Genomic DNA, 24,557 nt, shown 5'->3' with positions numbered 1-24,557 from the left:
ACACGCAGTGCCGCGAGGCGGCGAATGTCGACAGGTCCCGGATGTATGCGGCGGCGCTGTTGTAGCGTGGGCTGTACGGCTTGGCTGACGCGCCCTTTTCGGCTGCTTCTTTCCTCGCTTTGCTCGGCTGCTGCGTCGCCGTGCTTTGCTGTGCTCCCTGACCTGGCTTTCCGTGGAAGCACCTGACGTTTTTTTTTTTCGGAGGCCTGTCGGCGTCAACGCGTCAGCATCAAGAGGGAATGTCGGGTCGTCGGCGTCAACGTCATTGCTTCGCTCCCGGGTGTAAAACAGGATACCAGTGGACAAAAGGCGAGCAGCCGTCACTTTTCGCAGTGCCAAAGGATGAAAGCCGACGGAAGCAATGGGAACGGAACCTGCATCGAAAGGACAAGGTTTTAGACGAAACCTGCTGCGTCTGTGAGTTACATTTCGAGCCAGCATGCATTCTGAGGGACTATATTCATATCATTGATGGCAAAGAAGTCCGCATCCCACGAGGAAAGCCGGAATTGTTACCGAATGCGGTGCCAACTTTGCTTCCAAACGCGCCCAGCTACCTTTCGAAGAAAGCGCCGCTACAGAGGCCCCCGAGGAAGCGGAAAAGCACAAGTGCCTGCCCCGATGAAGCGAAAAAGCGATCAGGTTGTCATTCCGTAGATGACGAGGAAGCGAGGTGTACGGACGTTCGCACTGCGTGCAGCGTGTTAACAAACGACCCAGACACTTGTGAAAACGGCGGGACGTCTTTACCGGACGATTTTACGAGGCTGGATGTGCCTTCAGAATACTGGAGCTGCAATCGCATACCTGATTACAGTGGGACTGTGTACTGCAAGCTACGAATGAAAGAAAATCAAACCGTGGAGTCGGAAAGGGTTGTGGTGCTTTCAAGAGACGATGGGCCCGGCGTCGCGTACAGCGCGCATCTCTGCGGCCACTTGATAGAAACGGGACGCATCGCCAGCTGTGAGGAGGGAAATCAACTACTTCGAAAAGTAGATTCATATCGCCTGTGCAGAGGAGCACTGTCAACTAGCAGCGTGCCAAAAAGCAGCCTGACGAAAGGACTCGAAGCGCAGTCGACTGTGCACGAGGGCACATACTTTAGCAAACGGTGTGCTGGAAAGGAGCCATCAGAAGGTATGTAGTTTTCTTGCACGTATGTTGTTATTGTGCCAATTTTATACAAACTTATGCGCGCACTATATGATTGGCTAACGACACCGACACTGTGGCAATTTATTTTTGCTTTGTGTTGCTCTTCATTGCAGGACAAGCATGCGTGTCCTGCCGCTACCTCAGGAAGGCCCTGCTGACTCGATGCGCAAGGGTAAAGCGGTCAGTTGAAAAGAATCTGCTCAGTACAGCACAGAAACTGCGTTCAGCACGGCAAAAGAACCGAAGGCTGTCATCACGACTGAGTAACCTGAAGGATGAGCTCTGCAAGATGCAAGAGAAAAATGCTTCTAAGCCTATGGAAGTGCTTGAGGCAGAGATCTCAGCACTTAATCCTAAACAACAGGAATGTGTCCGGCAATGTTTCTTGGCAGCGAAAAACAAAAGCAGCAAGGGAAACGTGTATACAAAGGCTTGGATTCTGGAGTGCATCTTAATGAAAATGAGGGGTGCAAAATTATATGAACACCTCCGAAAGCACAACATTATTTGCCTACCAAGCAAGAGTACGCTCAAGCGCTATTTGCGGGCATATAAAACCTCATTTGGGTTCAGCCACAAAGTACTGTGTGAACTGAAGAAAAAGACGCGACACATCAGTAGCTTCAAACTGCGCGGCGGCCTTCTGGTTGACGAGATTAAATTGTCCGAGCACCTGAATGTGACATCTTCTGGCCGTATTGAGGGCTTCGTTGACCTGGGCCCTTTTACAGCTGAAGGACAGAATGTTCCCTGTGACCATGGGATGGTGGTAATGTTTGTCCCGTTTGCTGCCAAGTGGACGCAGGTTATTGGCACATTTGCTACAAGTGGCAATGCCAAGGCTGAAGTGCTTGCGAAAATACTTATAGAAGCCACAATTCTCGCCGAAGCTAGTGGACTTCTCGTCGATTTCATCACTTGCGACGGCGCATCATGGAATCGACGTATGTGGAACATCTTAGGAATTGGCGTCAAGAATGGGAAGATAACGTGCAGCCGAGAACACCCTGTGGACCCTTCTAGACGGCTGTTTTTCTTGTCGGATTTTCCGCATTTATTGAAATGCCTGAGGAACTCGCTTCTGAAAGGTCCTCTGAACACCCCAGATGGCATGGTAAGTGCTCAGCGGTCACGAAGTGCACCTGTGGCAGCAAACCTCATGAAAGCGGTGTTCTAGCTGTAGCATCTTTCTCAACCTATATACTTCACATTGTTAACTGTTCCAGGTTTCCATCCAGCCTGTAAGGCAGGCCTTCAAGCTCGACTCGAGCCAGCTCACCCTGAAGGCAATGCCTGGCTTGACATCGGCGCACCTTCAGCCAAATGGGTTTGAAAAAATGAGGGTGACACTTGCATTCCAACTTTTTGGGAATCGTGTGATCAACGGTCTTCACTTCTACAAGGAGAAGTTGGAATCATCCTGGGGCAACATTGACGCTACTATATCATTCTTCAGGTAGGGCAAACATCATTTAGAAGCAACTACTTCTCGATAATTAGCTTGACGGGCACTAAGAAATAGCACCGATAGGAGTAGCCTTTGTTTAGAGCTGCATGACATATTGGATTGCTCTGTTCACTTCTTACTTTTCATACCCTTGCTCCTTTGATGCTGCATTGCAACAGCAACATAATTTGGTCGTTGTGCATTTGTGTGCTAAAGTTTATTTATTCTGTTTCAGAACTGTCAACTGCCTCATCAGGACCATGACATCCCGTTTCACTGCACAAGCACTGCGTCGAGGCTCTAACAGTGCACAGATAATTAAGGACTTCCTTCAGTTCCTATCACGCTGGGAAGCGCATGCAAATGGAGCAGGATTCCTGAGTCTGTCAACGGCAGTTGGCCTTAAGGTCACACTTTCTGGCACCCTCGCACTGTTAGACTACCTAAGTACACAAGGCTTTAGGTATTTGATGACGTCTCGCTTAAGCCAAGATCCACTGGAGAACTTCTTTGGCATCGTAAGGCAGTCCTGTGGATCTAATGATCACCCGACACCCACCCAGTTTCTGATAGTTGTAAATTGCCTCTCGTTTTATAATCTGGCAAGAACAGTGAGCTCAGGCAATGCCGACAGTAACGATCCAGTCAGTTCCTTGCTGGATGCATACTATGCTCACACTGCAGAGGCTGACCTTGACAAATTCATTGAGTCTGGAAACCTGTCATTGGCAGAAGCCAAACTAAGTCGCATTTCTGCCGAGCACAGCGGTTATGTGATTGAAAAGAGTGATGACCGTCTGATTCATTACATGGCAGGCTATGTTGCGCGCAAATTTATTGCGCGTTGTGACTGCATAGAGTGCAAAAACTTGCTTTTGCAGGCACCAAATCAGGGAAGCGAAGATAGTGAGTTCACTGGCATTTGCGACAAAGGAGGGTTGCTCTACCCGTCCCGTGTGCTTTTTTTGACAGTAAGGAAGCTGGAGGACTTATTTACTACTTTCTTCAGCCAGGAAAAGCTGTGTAGTAATAGCATAGTTGATGTTATGCTATTGAGCAAATCTCAGCTTTTATGTGGTGTAGGGTGCAGCCAGCACTCTGATGTGCTTACAGCCAGCATCGTGAAGTTTTATGTGCTGACAAGGCTGCACTTTTATGTAAGGGGCATGAATGAGTCGCGAGAAGCAAGCAGAAAGAAGAAGCTTCATGCCAAGATTGGCCGCTGCGCGTAGTGTCAAGTTGTATCTGCAAAAAAAGCATGACAGAACTGTCAAACATTCGAGGATGAGCTGAACAGCATGCAGCGTTTGAATAAAGAACTGGTTTGTTTTTGGGAAACTCTTTTGTTTTGTATTCAGTCGTGTTAATAGATCGGCGGCAAAAGACTGCTCGTTTTGATAAAAACGCATGCCTGAGAGCACTAAAAAAGAGCAGTTGTTTACATAAGTTGCTAATTTTACAATAGTCACGCTTGCTTTCAGTTTACGTTAAACAGTTTCCGCAGAACGATTTCCAAGCGGAACTTTTATAGAAACGTCTCTTCATTGCGATTTCTTGTTGGCCCGCATCTGTAATAAATGCGGCTGATATTTGCTCTCCCGCTGGTTGATGTTTGCCATAAGAGTCTCGTGATCGATGGCACTTTTATGCCTGTCCCTCTACCTATGGCCTTTCATTAGTGTGACGATAATTATTTCGCGTACACGTGTTAAAACACGGAGTGGTAGCGCCAATAGAGCACAGTCTGCCGTGCGAAGCCTTTGAAGTGCACTCTGTCGTATCTGCGCATTCGTACCATCGCGCTATTATTGCATGCTATTTGCTAGGCGATTCCACCGACCGCGATCACATTTACGCCCCCCAAGTTGCCCGGCTATCCCTCTGTACAGCGGTAACTAATTCTAGGTCATGTATTAAAGTACAGAGCCTTGTTTATTCGTCGATGGCTCAGACGATTCCACGCCGAGTACACAGCCCATCGCGTTTCATACAGCCCGTGCTCTGGTGGCGCCACCTCTCGTCATCGACATGAGGCGCTTCACCCGCAGACGCTCCCTGACCCCACTACCCAATATTCTAGAGCACTGTACCTTGGCTGTGCAAGGATCTCGAGGTCCCCAACCGATAAAATAGTGACCTCAGCAGTCTTCTCACGACGAGGGTGGCTGAGGTGTGGCTCAAAAAAAAATTCGCAAGTTGTAAAAAACTGACCATTGTTCAGAGTTTCGAGAGTACGTTGGCTTCTTTTAAAAAGTTAAAAACGCTTGACTTATCAATAAGAGCTTCTTCACCTAAAATCAATGACGGATGAAAAGGGATGTGTTGGTTGTAAAACGGGGTAAAAAACTTCTTTCTGAGTGTTTCAAGTTCTATACATGAGATTAAGATATGAGTTACTGTCAGTTCATCTGCGCATTTTTCACAGGTAGGTTTGTCTTGTTTTGTTAGCAGAAAGTTGTGGGTAAGGTGCGTGTGTCCAATAGGTAAGCGACATAAAATAACTTCAAAAAAACGTTCCTGATGTGTGCATAATTTCCATTCCCCTAATATTGGTTTTATTAAGTGTACCTTGTTATTTATCTGACTATTCCATGTGCTCTGCCATTTGTTCCTCAGTCTACTCTGAACTAGCTTCATACAATCATTATGTGGTATGCTTATTTTCTGTATTTCCTTGTTGTGGGCTTGAGCAGCACATGCGTCCGCTGTCTCGTTACCATCAATTCCAACATGGCTTGGAACCCAACATAATTTTATGTTATGCCCTTGTGTTACGATCCTTGTTATGTTATGTATGACAGTACCTAGTGATGGCATGACGGCATTTCTGGACTGTAGTGCTTTCAGTACACTGAGGGAGTCTGTGTAGATAATACTGTTTTCGATGTTCTTGCTTATTATTTTCTCAGTAGCAAGAAACACAGCATAACACTCGGCTGTAAAAACTGATGCACACTGAGGAAGCCTTACTATTTTTTCCCAGTTTCCTTCCACTACTGCACTTCCAACATAACCTGTAGTTTTCGATCCGTCTGTGTAGAACTCGGTGTAGCTATCATATTTCTCCTTTAGTGTGAGGAACTCTTGTATGATGTGTTCTGTTGGAGTGTCTCTTGTTGAACTGTGTAAGACTTATATCGCAGACCGACGAAAAGCTGTACCAAGGGGCAAACGCGTCGCAACGTTCTGCGACATTTGGTAATGTTTCTGATAAGTCAAGTTCTTGGCACATCTCCTCAAACCGCATTAGCAAAGGCCTGGTTGCTTGGGGCTTATTTGTAAATATTATTCGGGACGGGCATGTTGTGACGATTGAATAACACACGTGTTTTGTTCGCGACCTAATTCTAAGAATGTATGAGCATGTAAGTGCTTTTCTTCTGTCTTCTAGTGACGGCTCATTTGCTCCAACATGAAGGCTCATTACCGGAGACGTTCTGTATGCTCCACAAGAAAGGCGGACACCTAGATTATGAACTGGATCTAATCTCTTTAGATATGAAGGCCTTGCCGAGCCGTACACTATACTCCCATAATCTAGACATGAGCGCACTAGAGAACGGTAGATGTGAAGGAGGCATGCTCTGTCAGATCCCCAGTGTTTCCTTGAGAGTACTTTAAGGATATTCATTGCACGGGAGGCCTTTACTTTCAAGTTGTTTATGTGCGGCAGAAATGTGTTTTTTATCAAATGTTATTCCTAAAAATTTATGTTCTTCTTTTACCGGCAGTGTGGCTCCATTTAGGTGTAAGTTCGGATCGATCTGCAAGCCTCTTTTAAGCGAGAAAGCAACAGCCACTGTTTTCTGTGGAGAGAACTTGAACCCATTTTTGTCTGCCCAGATTGCTAACTTGTTTAATGTGAGTTGTACCTGCCTCTCACACGTTGACAGGCTGGAGGACGTGCAAGCAATCTGAAGGTCGTCGACATATACGGAATACATAATGGAGTTCGGAATTATTTTCGCTATGGTATTCATTTTCACGACAAAAAGAGTGGTACTTAGGATACAGCCCTGCGGTACACCATTCTCCTGGACAAAGCTCTTCGAAAGGGTTGCACCCAGGCGCACCTGAAAAGACCGGTCTGACAGGAAATCCTTCAGGCTGTTCAACATCCTACCCCGGATGCCAAGATCTGCCAAGTCGCGTAGAATCCCATATCTCCATGTGGTATCGTACGCTTTCTCCATGTCAAAGAAGACTGCCAGACAATGTTGTTGATGTATGAACGCCTCTCGAACTGTATTTTCTAAGCGGACGAGATGGTCAGTTGTCGAACATCCTTTCTTAAATCCGCACTGGTGGATGTCAAGGAGGTCGCGTGATTCAAGAATGAACATGAGCCTAACGTTGAGCACACTTTCAAATGATTTTGCTATACAACTTGTAAGAGCTATCGGCCTATAACTATTAGGGGAGGTGGGCGGTTTTCCAGGTTTTAAGAATGGTACGATAACTGCTTTTTTGCAAGCCTCCGGCATCTCTCCGGACACCCATATCTTGTTGAAAAATTTAAGAACTGCTCCTACAGCAGCTTCGGACAGGTGGGCAAGCATTTGATAATGTACATCATCCGGTCCAGGTGCTGTCTGTTTACCGGATGACAGTACGTTTTGGATCTCCTGAATTGTAAATATTGTATTATATGTTTCGTTTGTACTGCCAATTGTTGGAAGTTTCTGCTTTTCAGTTGTGTTTTTGTGTTTTAAGAATGACTGTGTGTAGTGTGAAGAGCTTGAAACGTCAGAGAAATGTTGTCCTAGTATGTCAGCCTGTTCATCTATACTTGTTTGTGTTCCAGGGGCTGTTAGAAATGGTACTGTAAAGAGAGAGAATTTGCCGTCTAATTTACGCACCTGTTCCCACATCTTTTTTGATGTTATTGAACTATTGATGGATGAAACATATCTCTGCCATGAGGCTTTCTCAGCACTGTGACGCACGTACCGAGCTTTAGCTCTCGCCTTTTTAAAATTTAGGAGGTTCTCATGTGTCGGATACCTTCGAAACTTACCCCAAGCTCTATTTTGTTGTTTTTTTGCTTCCTTGCAGTCTTATGTCCACCACACTTTGCGATTTTGTGACACCACTCCTGAAGACTGCGGAATAGCTAACTGTGCGGCGGTTATAATACAATTTGTGAACATTTCGTTTATCTGGTCAATGCTTAAATTATCTAAAACTATATTTTCTAAAGTTGCGTTAGCTCTAAAAAGTGGCCAGTCAGCGAGATGAAGCTTCCAACGTCGCGGTTTTGTTGGGATGATTTGTGGTGCAGGTGTTAAACTAATTCGTACTGGAAGGTGATCACTGCCATATGGGTTGTCAATGACATCCCATTTAAAATCGTTAAAAATAGATGGCGATGAGAAAGCTAGATCGAGGGAGCTCATCCCTCCCGAGCTTGGGCAACAATATGTGGCTTTTCCTGTATTTAAAAGACAGATATTATTTTAGAGGATAAAATCTTCGATTATTTGGCCCCTCGAGTCACAGCGTTCGCTTCCCCAGAACGGTGAGTGAGCGTTAAAATCGCCAATTACCAGGAATGGCTCCGGTAGTTCATTTATCAGGCCTTCTAAATCTTGTATTGTTAATGTCATGTGCGGGGGAAGATATACAGAACATATCGTTATGGTTTTGTAGCTAACGACGCTAACCGCAACCGCTTCCAGTTTTGTGTTAAGATTGATTTTTTTTGCAGGGACACCGCTCTGAGTGATAATTGCGACGCCTCCTGAGAGTCTGTTTGCATGCTCGCGATCGCGTCGGAATGTCTAATAATGTCTCAGGACATTTGTATGTTGTGGACCGAGGTTGGTTTCCTGAAGACACAAAGCTACAAGAAGCATTGACCCAAGAAAATGTGTTATGTCATTGCAATTCCTAAGCAATCCTCTACAATTTCATTGAAGTAGGAAAGTCATGTTTATGTTTTTGGATGAGAACTGAAGGGATTTACTTGTCTTCTGGGCCCGTTATCGGGGTCCTGTCTTTTCTTCGCTCATGAGAGCGATTCCGCCGCTGCAAAGCAGGCGGACTGTGGGATACGTCCATCACCTCGCGAGAGGTGCTGGACGACCGCGGGGAAGCCGCGCGTGTGTGAGTGTCAGGTCTCCCCCGACGGGGGGAAGTCCTGCGGGATGCTGGCCCATGGGCCGGCACTCCCTGGCTTGTAGTTGGCAGAGCAGCCTTGGCTGTCTCTGCCTGGGGCGTTGATGGCACTGCCACAGGCGCGGTGGGAGTGGCCGCGGCAGGTGCCGGAGCGCTGTGTGGTGCTACGCCCCCGCTCACCACATCAGGGAAGTTGGGTTTTGCTGTGAAGGAGAATGAATTGGTAAGCGCAAAACGCCTCCTCGCTTCATTGAATGAAATGTTTTCTTTGGTCTTTATTGTAATGATTTCTTTCTCCTTTTTCCAGGACGGACACGCCCTGGAGTATGCAGCGTGGGCTCCTTCACAGTTCGCGCAACGTAGCGCTGCATCGCATTCCTCTGACTGGTGATCCTTTGAAGCGCATTTCGAGCAGGTTTTGCGGCCGCGGCAGCTCTGTGAGCCATGGCCAAACCTCTGACAGTTAAAAAAGCGGCGGGGATTGGGTATGTAGTGCCTGACGTTGACCTTCACATATCCGACATCGATTGTTTCGGGCAAGCTGCTGTTGTTAAATGTGAACACCATGTGTTTGGTGTCTATTTCCTTGTTATCTTTGCGGATTTTGATCCTGTGGACATCAATTACATTTTGTTCGGATAGTCCTTGAAGCATTTCAGTTTCTGTTAGGTGGATAAAGTCAGCCTCTGAGATTACGCCTTTGACTGTGTTGAGGGATCGGTGGGAGTTACGGAGACAGAGATGTCCCCTATGGAATCGATGTTTGAGAGTTTTGAGCACTGGATGCTCTCGCGTAGTTCAAGAAGTAGGTCGCCGCTGGCCATTTTTGATACCTTAAAGCCAGGCCCTAAGGTATCTGTTAAACATTTGGTTACAAGAAATGGGGATATTATTCGAGCTTGCTTTTCGTCACTATTGCTATGTATCACATGAAACTTTGCGAATGTAGGTTTCCTTTTCGAAAAAAAGTCTGCTGCCTCGTTCCGCACTCTTTTAAGAGAGCGATCAGGTTTGGAAAGGGGGGGAGCCATAAAAATTGATGTTTTTCGGTCATGGTGCCAGCCACCCACCATGGAGTCCAACACGGGGACGCGACAGGAACTTGAAAGCAAGTCCTGCCCACGCCAGCTGTACACCTTAACTATAACCTAATATGACTCAACTCAGGGTAGTTGGTCACACACGGTTAACCCTCGCTGCCAGGAAAAAGAGGAAAAAACGAAGAAGAGAGGAGGACACAGGAAAGTTGTAAGAAAGGAAATAGGAAAGTGAAAGATAGAGGGGAGGACAGGAAAAGGCGACTGCCGATTTCCTCCGGTCGGGTCAGGCCAAAGGTGCCGTCTACAGGAAGCTGGGGCCAAAGTGGTGTGTTGCCTCCGCCGAGGGGCCTTAAGGGTCCAAACGCTCGGCATCGGCTCAACCACCAGGATCCCTTTTTCCCCGGACACGGCGATGCCACGCACGGCTAAGCGCGGATGCTCGGGTCCGTGGTGACGCATTGTTCACCATCATCCCCCTGCGGGGATGTCCCTGCGGATGCTTGGGTTAACCCCGTGGTGTCGCCACTCACCAACGTCTGCATGCTGCAGACGCCTCCCTGCGGGGATCATGGGCAAATAAATGAATCCATAGTGCTTAAAGACATGCACCAAATAAAGATTATAGAAGAAGATGCTTTGACTTTATATTTTTCACGCGAGTGTTTGTTGAATTTTTGTTGTATTTTTTTTAATATTGTAACAAGACTGCATTTGTAACATTATTCATTTCCTGCGCGAAAATCGCATGTGCTGTGAATTGTTCTCTTTTAAACATTCAACATTTCATGCATAACTGCTGCACAAACTGCCATGTAAAGGGGGTGGGGACCCAGTCAAGCTTGCCTCAGAGCAGCTTTTTGTCCCCACTCCCTGCATTTTTATTTGTACTAAAAATGCAAAATAAAGATTGATTGATTGATTGATTTGTATTGAACTGTGCTCCTTGCATTTCACTTAACCTTGAGCTTATTTCTTTTCCATCCTTACAAACCTCTTCCCAGCTGTTAAGGACATTAAGGGTAAAGTTAGACATCCCAGAAGTGAGACGAGTTTACCGACCGGAAGCAAGGTATCATCGCGGAGCCTAATCGCATAAAAAGGGCAGTTGCAACTCTGAAAGGTGATTAAGGATACATTTTTCACGTTGTAGTTGGTCGTTTTGTAAATACATTCTTGCACTCAATTTATGAGCCGGCCTAAACATGCACTTAGAGTGACCATGGGCACGCCTGCTTGAAAAGCGCAGCCGTGTGTCGAAATATACCCGACTGAGGTATAGACTAGCCCTATTGGAAGCGACAACGCAAAACCGTCTCGAATAGTCAGCGCGAAGCAGCCGCCGACGTCCGTCAGCCGGCTCAAGCCGATTGCCTAGTTTAACCATTTTTTTCCCGAGACTACAACCACGGCTTTTATTTTATTTCGGTGTGTAACTATCATTCAACCAGCTGTTCTGAGCTGCTTTAAGGCCTTTGCATTGATGCGAAAGCTGATTGCATCTGCCGTTCAGCACGGATTGCTCGGAGAAATAGCAGACGAACCCAGAAGCAGCAATCCTAACGCAACCGCAGCGCCGCCGCTGCGCGGGATACGGAAGGGGCCCGCTCCGTCTACATGGCGAGTGTGCGCTCTTCCCCAACTGACCTAATCTAAAAACGGTTTTAGTCAAGGAGGATATATAGAATTTGCTAGAGCAGAGAGGGCGCGCTCCGACCGAAGCCGCCTGCCGCCCCTATCGAAAATTGTTTGGTTTGGTTTGGTGGGGTTTAACGTCCCAAAGCGACTAAGGCTATGAGAGACGCCGTAGTGGAGGGCTCCGGAAATTTCGACCACCTGGGGTTCTTTAACGTGCACTGACATCGCACAGCACACGGGCCTCTAGAATTTCTCCTCCAAAGAAATTCTAGCCGCCGCGGCCGGGATCGAACCCGCGTCTTTTGGGCCAGCAGCCGAGCACCATAGCCACTGAGCCACCGCGGTGGCCTATCGAAAATCCCACCATGAAATATGGTGGCAAAGTTGGTGTGGATAGTACAAAATATGGTGGCCAAGGTGGAAAATATGGTTGCAAAGGTGGAACATGGTGCAGCCCATGGTGATAAACATGGTGTCCTAGGTGGCCGTGTTGGTGGCGATAGTACAAGAAATGGTGGCCAAGGTACAAAATATGGTGGCAACAGTGGACAGTATGGTAGCCAAGATGGAGCATGGTGCAGGCCATGGTGAGATATATGGTGTCCTTGGTGGCCGTGTTGGTGGTAATAGTACATAAAATGGTGGCCAAGGTCGCAATAGTGTGAAGTATGGTAGCCAAGGTGAAACATGGCGCAGCTCATGGTGTGAAGCTCACGGTCGCAAAGTTGCAAAACATGGTGTCCTAGGTGGAACCCAAAGTGGCAGTGGGAGTGTCATGGTGCGTAGTGGCACGCATAGTGACGAAGAGAGAACTCATGGTGTAATGTAAGGTGGTGCATGGTGTTCTGCTCTTGGTAGGTCATCATGGTGTTGCAACAACATTAAGCTCTGATATGGCAAACGGTGATCACAATTTCGACAGAATTGACGTCCGAACTATGGCAGATCATTGTGAATACTTTGAAGTACATAACTGGCGATGTTTGCTGTTCAGTGTTATTAATGGCGACATTAGCGGTATGCATTTGTTGTAAATATGTACAGCATGGGCATTAGCTGTAATAGTTACAGATATAACGGCAGACTAGCCGTGTCTGCGAGATTTTCGTTACGTTTTCAAGAACTCCATAGACGTGGCATTGCACTCCAAAGCGGCATTCGAGCGATTAGCGATAGGCCTGCGCGGTGATGTTATCAAATGATGGTAGTGCCGCGATCAGAAAACGAGCACGTAGCCATCAAAAGTGGGAAGTCCGAACCTATAACTAGCTGCCAGACTTGCGCCCGGCATGTATTACAAGATTTTAAAACTTGGCGCTTAAGCACGCCCTTGTACGTCCGCGGTATCAGCTGTGAGTTGGCGTCAGTGCGGCGATCGCAGGCTCAAGGATGTACACACAGCTCTGGGCCACACTTTGCGCGGCTCGGCGACACTGTTATTTTCATAACATTGATGGATTATGTTTTTTTTTTGCATTTGAACGTACACCTATTAGACATGACTCTTTCACGATCCTCTTGTTCAGATCAGATGTTTAAGCTGTTCATCTGAAAAAACTATGGCTCGAGGCATGAAAGAATAGTACTAAGAGTTTGATGCACCTGGTTGTAGATGTCAAAAAGCAGTACCCTGACCACTCATCTCATTGTAGTTTTCTGCATGCTTAAATATGAAGACTTGGAGACAAATTTATTCAGTACACACAAAGAATGCAGTTTGTGACACAGATATCATTAATACAGACATTCAGCAATCCTATGAAGAAAAGGACATATACATTTTGCTTGCACACTATATTTTCAGTTTCTCTCACAGATACAAATACAAGTAGAGAATGGTATAAATGAAGGATACAGAAATGGGGGACTGACATTTCATAAGTGTCTCTTGCAATCCAGTTTCCGCACCAGTGCCACTTTCAATGCACTCCAAAGAATGTCCCCAGGTTGGGATGTCAATGCAATACAGTTCACTTGTACAAATATTTCCAGCATGAATTTCCTTCACATGCTTTTTAAGCTCCCAGTAAGAGCTGCTGCTCCCTTGCAACATTTGCAATCATAATGCATGATCCTGAAATCCTGCCTGAATACACACTCAAACAAACAAAACAAAGCAAAGTTCAACAGTCTAGTCTCCTCTTGTGTAGCATAGGCAACGGCAGCTAGATACGCTGGGAGACTTGACTTTTTGTACATAGAATAACCTATTTTACCGCTGCTTAAAGTAGCTGTGCCACTGCCGTGGCTCAGTGGCTATGAAGCTCGGCTCCTGACCTGAAAGACATGGGTTGACCCTGACCACGGTGGTTGCATTTCGATGAACGCAAAATGCTAGAGGCTCGGGTAGTGTGTGAAGTCATTGCACGTTAATGAACCACAGGTGGTCAAAATTTTCGAATTCCTCTACAGTGTTCCTCATAGTCTGAGTTGCTTTGGGATGTTAAACTCCATAAACCAATCAACTTAATGCAGCTTTAGATGTTTTAACCAGTTTAGGTATCTTTAGTGTGACATACACCATGCTCATTTGATTCAGTCCCTCTCAATTGTGTTAGGAAGATCACAAATAAAGGTTTTTCCTCCTCAGGAAACTCTATGAACAAGCAGCAGTCAGCCACTTCAGCTGGAAGCACCACGTCAAGTGCCCTCTCAAAAGATATAAAGCACTCTTTTATGTGTGGTGGTGCTGCAACCACATCAGCAATTATTATTGGCCTGCATAAGAGGATGCAAGTGTCAGCTACGTTCAAGAAAAGAATTTTTTCAACGCGTTTGTAGCTCGCGCTGAGTGTCCTAATGAAGGTGGTGTCAGACCGTGATGGCCTCTTGTATGCTGTGCTATGGTACACCTGCCTTGCCTGAATGAAGCGCTCATACTCAACAGCTTCTGATGCTGTGATTCCGCAGTGACGGTGCAGAGCATCTTGCTCCTCGGAGCTCAAAGCAACACTCCTGCCCCTTCCCAAGAGGCACCAGTTCTCTACGTGCCTGGCATTCTGCACATGGGGATAGCCAACCATTTTTCTGCACAGCTGTTTTTCATGTGCAGGGAGTTGGCTGCTGTCAATTAATTTTTGTAGTTGCTGGTTCATGACTATCCTTTCTACAATTTGCTGTGGAATACCATTTGCGGCTGAAACCTGGCAAACGATCTTTCCATTGCCTCCTTCAAAAACGAAGGCTGAGTGTGCCCAAAGTGGTCCTAGGGCACGGGCGCAATTAGCCAGGTGAAGTAGGGCATACACGTTAAACGTCAGGAAGGCAACACCATACAGGCTCCTGCTCTGCACAACAAAGCTTTCCAGAAGCAACTCTGAAAATAAAAACAATAATGATGGTTAGGTGAAATACCAAGCCAAAAAGCAACTCCATCAAGGCAGTTCCTTTGACTTTTTCTGCAAGTCCTTGGTTGAAAACAGATTTTAACTTCCCTATATGAAGCACTTCTTCACTCAAGTAGAGTGAAATTTTTAATAGTGTAGAGAAACTTGCTGACTATTAAAAGAGCATATTAAAGGAGCAAAATGACAAAATAAGTTTGTACTATAAAGGTAAAATAAAATATGAGCAAGCACTTGAAGAAGAGTGAAAGAAGTCTAGAAAATGCAGGGTTTTACTTTCACAATATCTGTATGGTTGCCAGTTCGTACGCTTCACAAATTTTAATTAAGGTCACTTCATGAAAATGATTTTCACAAAAGTTCTTTCATTACAGTTAATTTTGTATTCATATATGCTTTCCACAAACTCACAGTTGTACAAAATGCTCGAAACCTGCAGGTTACATTATTGTTGACAGACTTGGTATGTATGAAGTACACTGCAATGACTGCTTTGTCAATTTCCTTGTCAATACCAGCTTTGTCAATTTCAGATGGGGTGCGCTTCTCTTGTAAAAGTATGTGAACACCTTCTGACAATTTTAATAGGTGTTTCCAGTAGTGAGGAGGAAGGATGCCATCAAGACAGGGGAGGGCATAGAAGAGCAGCCACTGCCTCCATTCAGATGCCTTCCAGTGGCCTTGCTCTCTGAGTGGTCGTGGCAACCGTGTGACACAGTGCGGAGGCTTGATGGTCAAGAGTCGCGCTTCTAATTTTGCTACTGCAGAAGGGGTACCTGCAAGGATGAAATTGCACAATACATTTACATAAACCCAGTTGAACAGAACCAGTGTCTAATGCTGTAAAGGCACACCACATACAGTGGGAACCCGAGTATCGTAACACCAGCTGCAATTTTGAGACTTTTAATCAAGAAGTTCCATCTGTGCAAAATGTGCAGTGAAATGTAGAGGTACATAAGCATCCGGTCACAACTTTTGCACTGTTAATGCTGAGAACAAAGAGGTATGGTTGACAAGGTATGGTTCTAAATGTAGCTGTTTGGAAGCTTCAGCGGCATTGATCTTTGACAACACAGCAAACATCCTGCACACTACATTTATTGAGTTGTGTGTGTGCTACTATTTGTAAAAAGAGATGAGACTGCAAAGCCTTTTGTAAGCTGGAAGATACCTTCTAAGAAAGAGTTCATTCAGTTTGTATTTCTGTGGACCCAGAAAGAGAAAGTTTTAAATGATATTTTGGTATCTCTCACCCACTCAAAAGTCTGAACATTTTTCGAATTACTGCAAAGACATCACACAATACACAAAACTAAAGACCACACATGTTAAAAAAAACATGGTAAGAGAAATTAGAAATACAACTCAGCATATTTCATCTGTATTAAGTAGTTAGTAAACTACACTGAATGAAATTCTAGTGGCGCATGAAAGCGTGAACTCTATCACCGCCAAAACCAAACATAGAAAGGTGCATTACTAGAGAAACTTGTAGACTTTGTGAAATAAAAACTGACAGTAACGCTCGCTGGGCATTGGTTTACCGACATAAAAGCGTCGATCACAGTTTGAAGTGGAGAGGATCATCTCAGTGAGTTGCCTCACAACTCCTTGAAGAACGCAGTGCATGTATTCAACACTCTGCCCATTGACAAGATCAAAACCTAAAAAACAATCACAACATTTATAAGGAAAGTACAATGCAATGCTGCAGAATATTATGCTTGAACTTGTAAAAAAATGCATGTGAGAAGCCAGGAATTAAGCATAAAAGAGAGCTGGACTAGCCAATGCTTCAAAAAAGTGATGACAAGTGGGTGTACTGTAAACAAAATAAAAGCAACCCACTCCTCACAGCTCAAAGTGGTGCGCTGAGCAGCACACAAGGTAACCTTATTTATGCGTGGTTTTTTACACATATGAAAATTGGACAACTGTTTCACCTCATAATACAAAGCTGAATGCCTGCACATCACTAGCTCACCAAGTGCTAATTGCTTTGCTGTCCTGAAAAAGTGTAGCAGTGCATTAAACAGCTTGCACAACCATCCTGAGGCAAACAAGACAATGAAAGCTACCAATTGAGAGCAAGTAGCTACACACACCTCGCTGTCAAAGATATCATGACTGTTGTATCCACAATCCCCTGCCAATGTACTGAGGTAACTGCAGGAATGATGGAAGTAATAGACCTTATGCAAAAACTGGCGCCCCCTTGCGTTGACGGCGCGCGTTTCCGCCATGTTGGGGGCTTGCGGATACCGCAGTATATGGCAGTGCGGGAATAGCGACGCGCACGTTGGCATTTATCGTCGTCCAAGATGCCCAAATGTTGCTCTGTACCTTGCTGTACACAAAGAGGACTCATGAATAACCAAGGAAACAAGGGAAGAGCGCTAGCTTCGTGCACTTTATTTTATTTCTCGCCTGGAGCACGATGCGAGGCAGCGCTACACCTCTTGCGGGTGTCGAGTGCTTTTCGAGAATTAATAATTAGATTGTAGACGAAGTCACAACACAAATAACATTTGCAGAATTAAAAAGGCTAATAAGTGGGCTGCTGTTTGCTTATCTTGTATTTGCCGAGGAGCGCTCCTGCCTACTAGCAGTTACAGCGCACTGCGTCGGTCAGCTAGTAGTTTCTCACACGGAATTAGTTTTGCGTCTGCCGCTCGGCTTCATGTGCCCGTTTTTTTTTTATGCTTCACCCTTGGTTTGCTTTTATGCAAGTCTTGTGCAATCTTAAATTTGCGAAGTGTCACAGGCGAACGGATCTGCAACGAACCTTCGCGCAGCCTGTGTTAGTGATTTGCGTACGCAGTAGGCAGCGTAAATCGATCATTTACCGTTCGTGGTCGGCTGTTCGATCGTCGTGTGTTATGTGAAGATCGTATTTTCCAAGCGATAGTGTGACCCACAGTGCAGCGTGGGGCGCAGAAAGGCGAGCAACACAGATGTTCATGTAGATTTTTTTTATTTTAACGCGCCGTAGCTACACCTGGGCTATGAGGCACGCAGTAGTGGAGGGCACCTGATTGATGTTGACTACCTTTTGTTCAAGGCTCTTAGTTTACTGTACTGAGAACTAAAATGTTAATAAACTCAACTCAACTCAACCTGGGGATCTGTAACATGCGCTGAAACCTCGGTACAGTGGCGTTTTCGTTTTTCGCCTACATCAGAAAAACGGCCGCTGCAGCCAGAATCGAACTCACGTCCTTCGGCTCAGCAGCACGCCTTAGCCACTGAGCCACAGCAACGCGTTGATTAGGTGGCTATGCTGTCACCAGGCATTTTAGGATTTATGTAAATTTGAAAACAGCTCATAACGTCCCTAATGCTCGACTGATTGTTGTTCCGAGTTATTTCAGATAACTAACTTCGCTGCAGCATGGTACACGAAGTTATCTTGCAATTGTGCATTAAGCAGCAGTTTTCAGAAGTACATTACTACAAAAGCATTTCACAGAAAATGACTTCCTGAAGAACATAGCTAGTGGCGCGGGATGCTAACTGACACGGCTGTACCATCAGTGTTTGGATTCTCCAAACCAAAGAAAACACGAAAGCCACAAAAAAAACTTATAATAAACCGACCGCACACGGTCCGCACCAAGCAACTACGTTGGCTCCGTGACCACAAGCCCCCAACATGGCATCGCTTGCTCGTTTCGGTTTTCTTCCGGTAGATGGCAGCAGTTTTGCATAAGGTCTATACCCCTGTCAAGCGCGCAAGTTAAGTGCACTTACGGGGAGTGCGCTTCGGCATCCCGAGTAACACTTTGGGCTATGCGGTGCTAAACGGGAAAGCAAAGTGCACTCGTAGTAAGAAAAAATGGCGTCAGAAAATGAACGGAATTTATGAAGAGGTCGATGGAAAAGAAAAAGGTGTCATAATAATTGATTGCTTAACGTGATAGCACAAATAAAACAAGGTTCGACCGTTTTTAACGAAGGAAAAAAAAATAGAAATAGAAGAAAAGTCAAGACCAGTCAAGATTATCCAGAATTGCGGCAACAAACAAGATGGCGGCGGGCAGCGTTGTTGCATCGGACCTCGTGCCTTTGTTTTGCTGCTTTGCCTGTAGCTACAACGAACGAATTTTTAAAGTTGTAAGTACTTTTTATGCACTATACGTATGTGTCTTTGAAGTCGCTGCTGGCGAGGCTACGCACTCAGCGCTCAAAGTGCGTTCTGTGAACGCACTCCGACATGAGTGCGGACTTTGTCAAGTGCACTTATGCTACGACGTTTAGCTGTGCTAGAGTGCACTTTCAGCAAGTGACACTCTTCATAAGTGCACTTTATTTTGCGTGCTTGACAGGGGTATAAGTATGCAAACATAACTTGCTCAGCCCTATGGTACCTCTCACGGATGCAAGGCAATGGTATCAATGGCATCTGGTCTGTGAAAATGTGAAAAATGCAGTTTCACTCTGCTTGAAACAGCAGGCATTACTAGCGAGCATAAAAGCAGCCAGTTACTTGTTTAGATGTATCATAAAGCACCCACAAATCTTCTGCCTCATATCTTACGAAGAAGGCACTTAGCTTTTTATCAGAATCAAGAGAGAACACCGTACACTATAAACATGCTTGGAAAAATCACATTGTTTTCAACACAAGGAGAGCAAGAAGCCTGCAACTAGATTTATTTCATTAAGGTCTGCTAAGCATCTTTGCTCTCTGAAGCAATCAAAAAAGTACAAAACTCAACAAATGGCCTTTTTTCTTATCAACACAAGTAATAACATACTGATGAATTAAATGAACAGTGATTGCAATTTTGTGAGCTATACCATTTTATGCGTACCTTTGGATCTTACCATCAAGCCCCAACAACTGAATTTTCGGTCATATCGGTACTTGTACTCAACTACTGATTCACAACAGTAGTGCTGATACTGCTGCTAGGACTCTTTGCAGTCACAACTGCACGCAGTTATTCAATGCTTCTGCATGACACCCTTTCAATGCTTCTGCATGACAAAACAGATGAAGTACCAAGCAACATAATGATGTAGGGCTACACAACTTCATCTCAAATTTTTCAGCCATTAAGCATGATACGTATCAGGTGACGATGAAAAAGGCACAGCTTTGCAGTCCGTAATACAGCTTGGAAGCAACAGTACACAATATGCGAACCAGTCTGACAGCTCAGTGGTGGCAGCAACCAGTAATGAGTCACTACCAATTCTCTGCTCTCCACTTAGTAGTAGTACTTTGTTGGTCTGTATCATGAGAATATAAGTAAATGTTCATGGCACTAGCTGTAAAATGGACCTAAGTCTGCTTAAGAAATGTGTTGTGCTACAATACTGACCTGCAGTCAGCTCTGATAATCACTCTTATATCCAAGTCTACCAGTAGCAGTTAAAGTAATGCAAAGCACACAAAGACTGGAGAGGACGTGGAGGTAAAAACAGCTTACCTTTCAGGTTCATCAGTGCGGATGGCCCTTTGAAGCTATTGATATTTTCATCGTGCTTTTTAGCCAATTTCATGTCGCGCTCAACCATCTTCGTTGTCCGAGCCTCTGGCTGCTCTTGTGCGACATATCGCATGCTCCCTGAAGGAGAAGAGAGTGTAAGGGACATAAGTATGCAAATTTATGCACTTTAAGAGACGCTGCTTCTGTAATGGTTTCTTTTCTCATCATCTTCAAATCACTGCTCGTTCTCTAAAAGCCAAAAAATACTCACCTTCGATATGCTCTCCTCGGATGAAGCACCATGGGCATCCAAAGTAACCATTGAAGGTAACCATGTTCTGCACAGCCGCTCTTGCGGGCGCATCAACTGACCAGCACAACACAACTGGTCTGGATAGGTGTGTGCTAGTCCGCTACTGCCACCTGATTGGTTTGGTGCAGTTAAGTTCATGCACAAATTTTTAAAGGAAAAGTTGATATTCGGATGGCTTTTGCCGAACCATAGTCCAGCGAGAATCGGATGCTTGAAACGCAGGTGTGGCGCCAGTTCATTAACGATAAACTGCAGAGGCCACACAGACGTCTCTGATGACTTCCACACTGGACTTCCGTCCGTGTTCACTGTAAGAGTGAGGTCGTCCGTGCCAAGACTTCTAGCCTTCTGCATTCTTGCATGGCATTCAGCACTGGTTACATCTGAAATGTGCAGTGCAGGCCATTGAAGCTTGAGCAAGTTGTTGTGCAGTTCCTCCTCAATGTTTTCAATAAGAAACTGCAGCTGCTTTTGTAAATCTAAAAGAACAAAAAATGAACCCCTGTCTCTGAGTGCTTGAAGGGGTTCTGTATGTTTGCAGTTGGGGCAGGCAGCTGATTTTCCTCGTACTTTCATTTCACCAATGCATGTTTCGCAAACATAGTGGTAGTGCACCACATCCTGGGTTTCCTTGCACCACAACTTCCGGAAAGTGTAAGCGCTTGTGGGCAGAACATCTTCTCCAAAAAGGAAATTTATCAGTTTTGTTAAATCTCCCAATGCAGCCCATGTTAGCCCATGAGAAATGGCAAATGCCATGACTGCTGCTATAGCGCCAGCCTTCGTAACCTGAGAGTGTGGCAACGTTCCGTTACTGAACTGAGAGATGAAGGAGGGCATGTCGTCTTCGCTCCCAGCTGTGTCCCGTTCGTCGGCACTCGGAATGTCGTCGTCGAAACAACTGTCGCTGATTCCTGCTGAATCGCTGAAAATGTCATACTCGGACCCCGCACTATCATTATGATGATCACTGTGGTCGCTTGAGAGCTCCTTGTCGGTCGTTGTGTCGGCCGCCGCACCACCATGACTACGGCTGCTTGAAGTCTCCTCGTTGGCAGTTGCGTCATTGTAGAGTGGGTGGGTGCCTGCTATAGATGAAGCGCCCGGCTGACACCTACTAACACTTTGCTGGGGTCTTAGGGCGCCGGCTCTCGAAGGACAGGCGATGGCGGTATCGTGGTCTTTTTGGCGTTTGTAAAATGTCGAGGCCGGTACGTCGAAGGTTTCACCACGCTCCAAATACTTCTTGCGCCGTTTTCTTGAAGGCGGTCCGTCCAGGCATTGTCTAATGTACACTGCACCTCAGAAACGGAAGCAATATACGCGATTACTCAGGATTTTCGATGCGCAAAAACCTCGCTGTTCGCTCTGGCTTTAAATTAAGGCTCTGAAATAACGGAAGTCGCTCGCGCTAATATCACGTAAGATGCATGCAGTATGAGCATGCCATCTCCCCTGTTTGCGGTAATATTATTACTGCTTTGATGACATAACTAGTAAAATCTGCATACAGAGTTCTAAGAGATACATGCAAAGAAAACAATTAGCACTTTTGAAGCGCGGGATGTTCAAATAATCGAAAATCGGATTTTGATAGCTCTTGAAGCCAAGCGCTCTCATTTCCTATCTTCTGCCCAAGTTTCTTTGCTGGAGTCTGCCGACAGTACTCCAATTTTTTTTTCCTCAGAAATCGCTGGTGCTGCACATCTTGAAAAAGAAGAAAAATTGTCATTTTTTGCATGCCGGCCGGTCGGCATATACTAGCTTTTGCCGAGACCTAATATTTGGCCTCGATGAAAAGCGTGATTCTCTCCAAAGCTCGCGCCTCATCTCATTTTCACGTGCAGAAGTAAACGTCTCGTGTCTCGTGACGTGACAGACGTCCGCAGCCGCGCGCCTCCGCAGCAACTGAGGAGCGCGCGAGGCAGCCGACGGAGTCGTCTGCTACTGCGCTTGCTCGACTCGCGTTGAATTCTTTTGGATTCGGACGTCGAGGATCACGGACAGATCGCTTCTCCAGCGAGCACAGTAAGCTATAGAGGTCTTTCTTAATTCATCGCATGATTTTGTTGTGCTTGTAAGCGAGCTTGTTAGTCTGGAGCAGGCCAGGCCATCGATACCGGCATTTCTCTCCTCTTCGTAACAAAGGCAGTTTGATGATTAGCCTGTGGGCATGCAAATTATGTCTGTTCCATAACTGCAAAGTATCGCCACCTGCTACAGCTGATATGACCAACGCGCATTTGACCATGAAATACTTCTCATTTGCACATAACACGATTTCTTTACATCTTAAAGCTTCAGTATAATACAGTAATAATGGTGTGTTTTGTAATGTGAGAGCTTTCTTCGCTGCTCGGCGAAGAGAGGGCGCGGAAAGAGCCGCCTACTGCAGAACCTGCGCCCGCCTACTGGAGAACTGCGTGCCTGCGCCTTCCCACGGGGCTTCGGATCCGTGCTCCGCACAGAGCGCCAACGCCGTGCTCCCGTAGTCTCGACTGCAGCAAGGCAATAACAATGTGATACAGGTCCTTACTGTATATTTCCTTTACTTTTCACCAACGCAACTCCAGACTTGGATACATCACCGCCCGTTCAGAAACAAAAGCGAAACCACTATCATCACCAGTGCAAAAAAAAAAAGCGCCTTAGTAGTCGTTTGCAGACAAAGCTGTAGCCAAACTGGCCTAACCACGGCGCCGCCTTGTTGCATCAGTGCTCCCGCCAAAACCGATTCCGTCATGTTCGCGTACGTTAAATACCTTGACAAGTTCAAGGCAATTTTGCCTGCAAAACTCATAAAGGGTTTACACCCAAAAACGAGGATGACTTCAACCCCGGGCAAAAGCTGCAGGCGTTTTGGCGCAGCGAAGATGGAGAGGTCGAGGGTTACTATCCGGCCTTCGTCATTGCTCTCGCAGGTATGTACGTGTTATTTCGTACAGGTTGAGTTACCATATTTATTAATGTGTAAGCATTATATGGCTCAGTTCAAGGTCGTCTGTAGGCAAAATGTGTTCATCGTAAATGGTACCATTTTTGATGTCATGCACCGAGCTTGAGTGGGTATGAGTGCAATGTTATTGAGTAACAAATTAGTCAGTGGTGTAATATGTCATGATAAAGTGAATGTCACATGACGCAGTGACTTTCAAAAAAGGTGATGAGGAGCATATGCTGTCGCATTTCTCCAGTGCAGCCTGCAGTGATCGCTATGTTTTTGCGGTAGTGGTTATACTGTGGTTATTTAGAACTCGTGAGCAATTGCATCTGACCTCGTAAGAGTGCATTCTTGTCTACATGGTTGTGTGAGCTCATATCAGTCATTTGAGTGCTAGCGCGTGGCGATATTAGCGCCTTGCCAGTGTTACTCTGGTCACTACTTCAAATGTAGCTTCTGATACCAAACGGCGAGACGAAAAAGCAGCATCACATGGCATTGAGCTGCATGGCCATATTCGTCTCCCTGCTTTGTGCCAGCGGCAATGCTAACACAAAAGTGATTTTGTCTGCGGCAAAGTAAACATTGAAACATTGAAGCTGATCGCTCTCGATCCGGATGGCCGACCAAATCAGTAACTTTTTTTCCAATGAGGCGCTCTCGACTGACCTACAAAAGTGGCAGTGAGATACAAGGCTGAAGTCAACTAATTACAAGGCAGAACAGCGCAGGCTACACACGGACAAGAAAGTAGACGAACACACACAGTGCTGACTTACAACTGAAGGTTTATTTTTCCAGACACTTCGGTATATACACAGCAGCATCAAGAAAATAAAAGCAACTGAGTCTAATAAACAGTCATCGCCACCAGAAATCACACAGGAGAACTTGATGCTGCTGTGTATTTACCGAAGTGTCTGGAAAAATAAACCTTCAGTTGTAAGTCAGCGCTGTGTGTGTCTCGTCTACTTTCTTGTCCGTGTGTATCTTGTGCTGTTCTGCCTTGTGATGAACCAACTAGCCCGCGATGTGTTGTCCAACTAATTAGATCAATTTTTTTTTTTCAGTAACCCTGCAAGAGTGTGTTGCAGCAAGGCGCTTTTCCGAGTAGAGTAACGTTG

General features: G+C 45.7%; 2 protein-coding genes and 1 pseudogene across 2 annotated transcripts; 1 reads left to right on the top strand and 2 right to left on the bottom strand.

The window, feature by feature from the left end:
• The first annotated feature begins 239 nt into the window (after nt 1-239).
• Nucleotides 240-2,618, top strand: LOC149367749 (uncharacterized). The gene is made up of 3 exons (XM_089567406.1): nt 240-1,140; nt 1,272-2,272; nt 2,385-2,618. Exons 1-3 carry the CDS (start codon nt 240-242, stop codon nt 2,616-2,618), a joined length of 2,136 nt encoding a protein of 711 aa, XP_089423532.1.
• Nucleotides 2,619-13,188: 10,570 nt separating this feature from the next.
• LOC149367748 (uncharacterized) lies at nt 13,189-14,738 on the bottom strand (annotated as a pseudogene).
• Nucleotides 14,616-24,216, bottom strand: LOC149367747 (uncharacterized). Its single transcript, XM_089557383.1, has 4 exons — nt 20,451-24,216; nt 20,180-20,317; nt 16,289-16,408; nt 14,616-15,517 (listed from the first exon to the last, which is right to left on the bottom strand). The coding sequence occupies exons 1-4, from the start codon at nt 20,512-20,514 to the stop codon at nt 15,093-15,095; spliced, it is 747 nt and encodes a 248-aa protein (XP_089413509.1). The 5' UTR covers nt 20,515-24,216; the 3' UTR covers nt 14,616-15,092.
• Nucleotides 24,217-24,557: the final 341 nt, after the last annotated feature.

The sequence above is a fragment of the Amblyomma mixtum genome, chromosome 1, assembly GCF_055824585.1.
Source record: "Amblyomma mixtum isolate Tamu chromosome 1, ASM5582458v1, whole genome shotgun sequence".
In the NCBI taxonomy this organism is placed as follows: Eukaryota; Metazoa; Arthropoda; class Arachnida; order Ixodida; family Ixodidae; genus Amblyomma; species Amblyomma mixtum.
Note: the sequence above shows the minus strand (reverse complement) of the source record. Positions and strands in the feature narration are given on the sequence as shown.

Excerpts from the sequence above, each read along its gene's own strand:
- LOC149367749 (XM_089567406.1), top strand. The coding sequence starts at position 240 with ATGTCGGGTCGTCGGCGTCAACGTCATTGCTTCGCTCCCGGGTGTAAA. Across the intron at positions 1,141-1,271 it reads TGGAAAGGAGCCATCAGAAG|GACAAGCATGCGTGTCCTGC; the intron begins GTATGTAGTTTT and ends TCTTCATTGCAG. Across the intron at positions 2,273-2,384 it reads TGAACACCCCAGATGGCATG|GTTTCCATCCAGCCTGTAAG; the intron begins GTAAGTGCTCAG and ends TAACTGTTCCAG.
- LOC149367747 (XM_089557383.1), bottom strand. The coding sequence starts at position 20,514 with ATGGTTACCTTCAATGGTTACTTTGGATGCCCATGGTGCTTCATCCGA. Across the intron at positions 16,409-20,179 it reads CGCACTGATGAACCTGAAAG|GTTTTGATCTTGTCAATGGG; the intron begins GTAAGCTGTTTT and ends ATTGTTTTTTAG. Across the intron at positions 15,518-16,288 it reads TGATCGACGCTTTTATGTCG|GTACCCCTTCTGCAGTAGCA; the intron begins GTAAACCAATGC and ends TCATCCTTGCAG.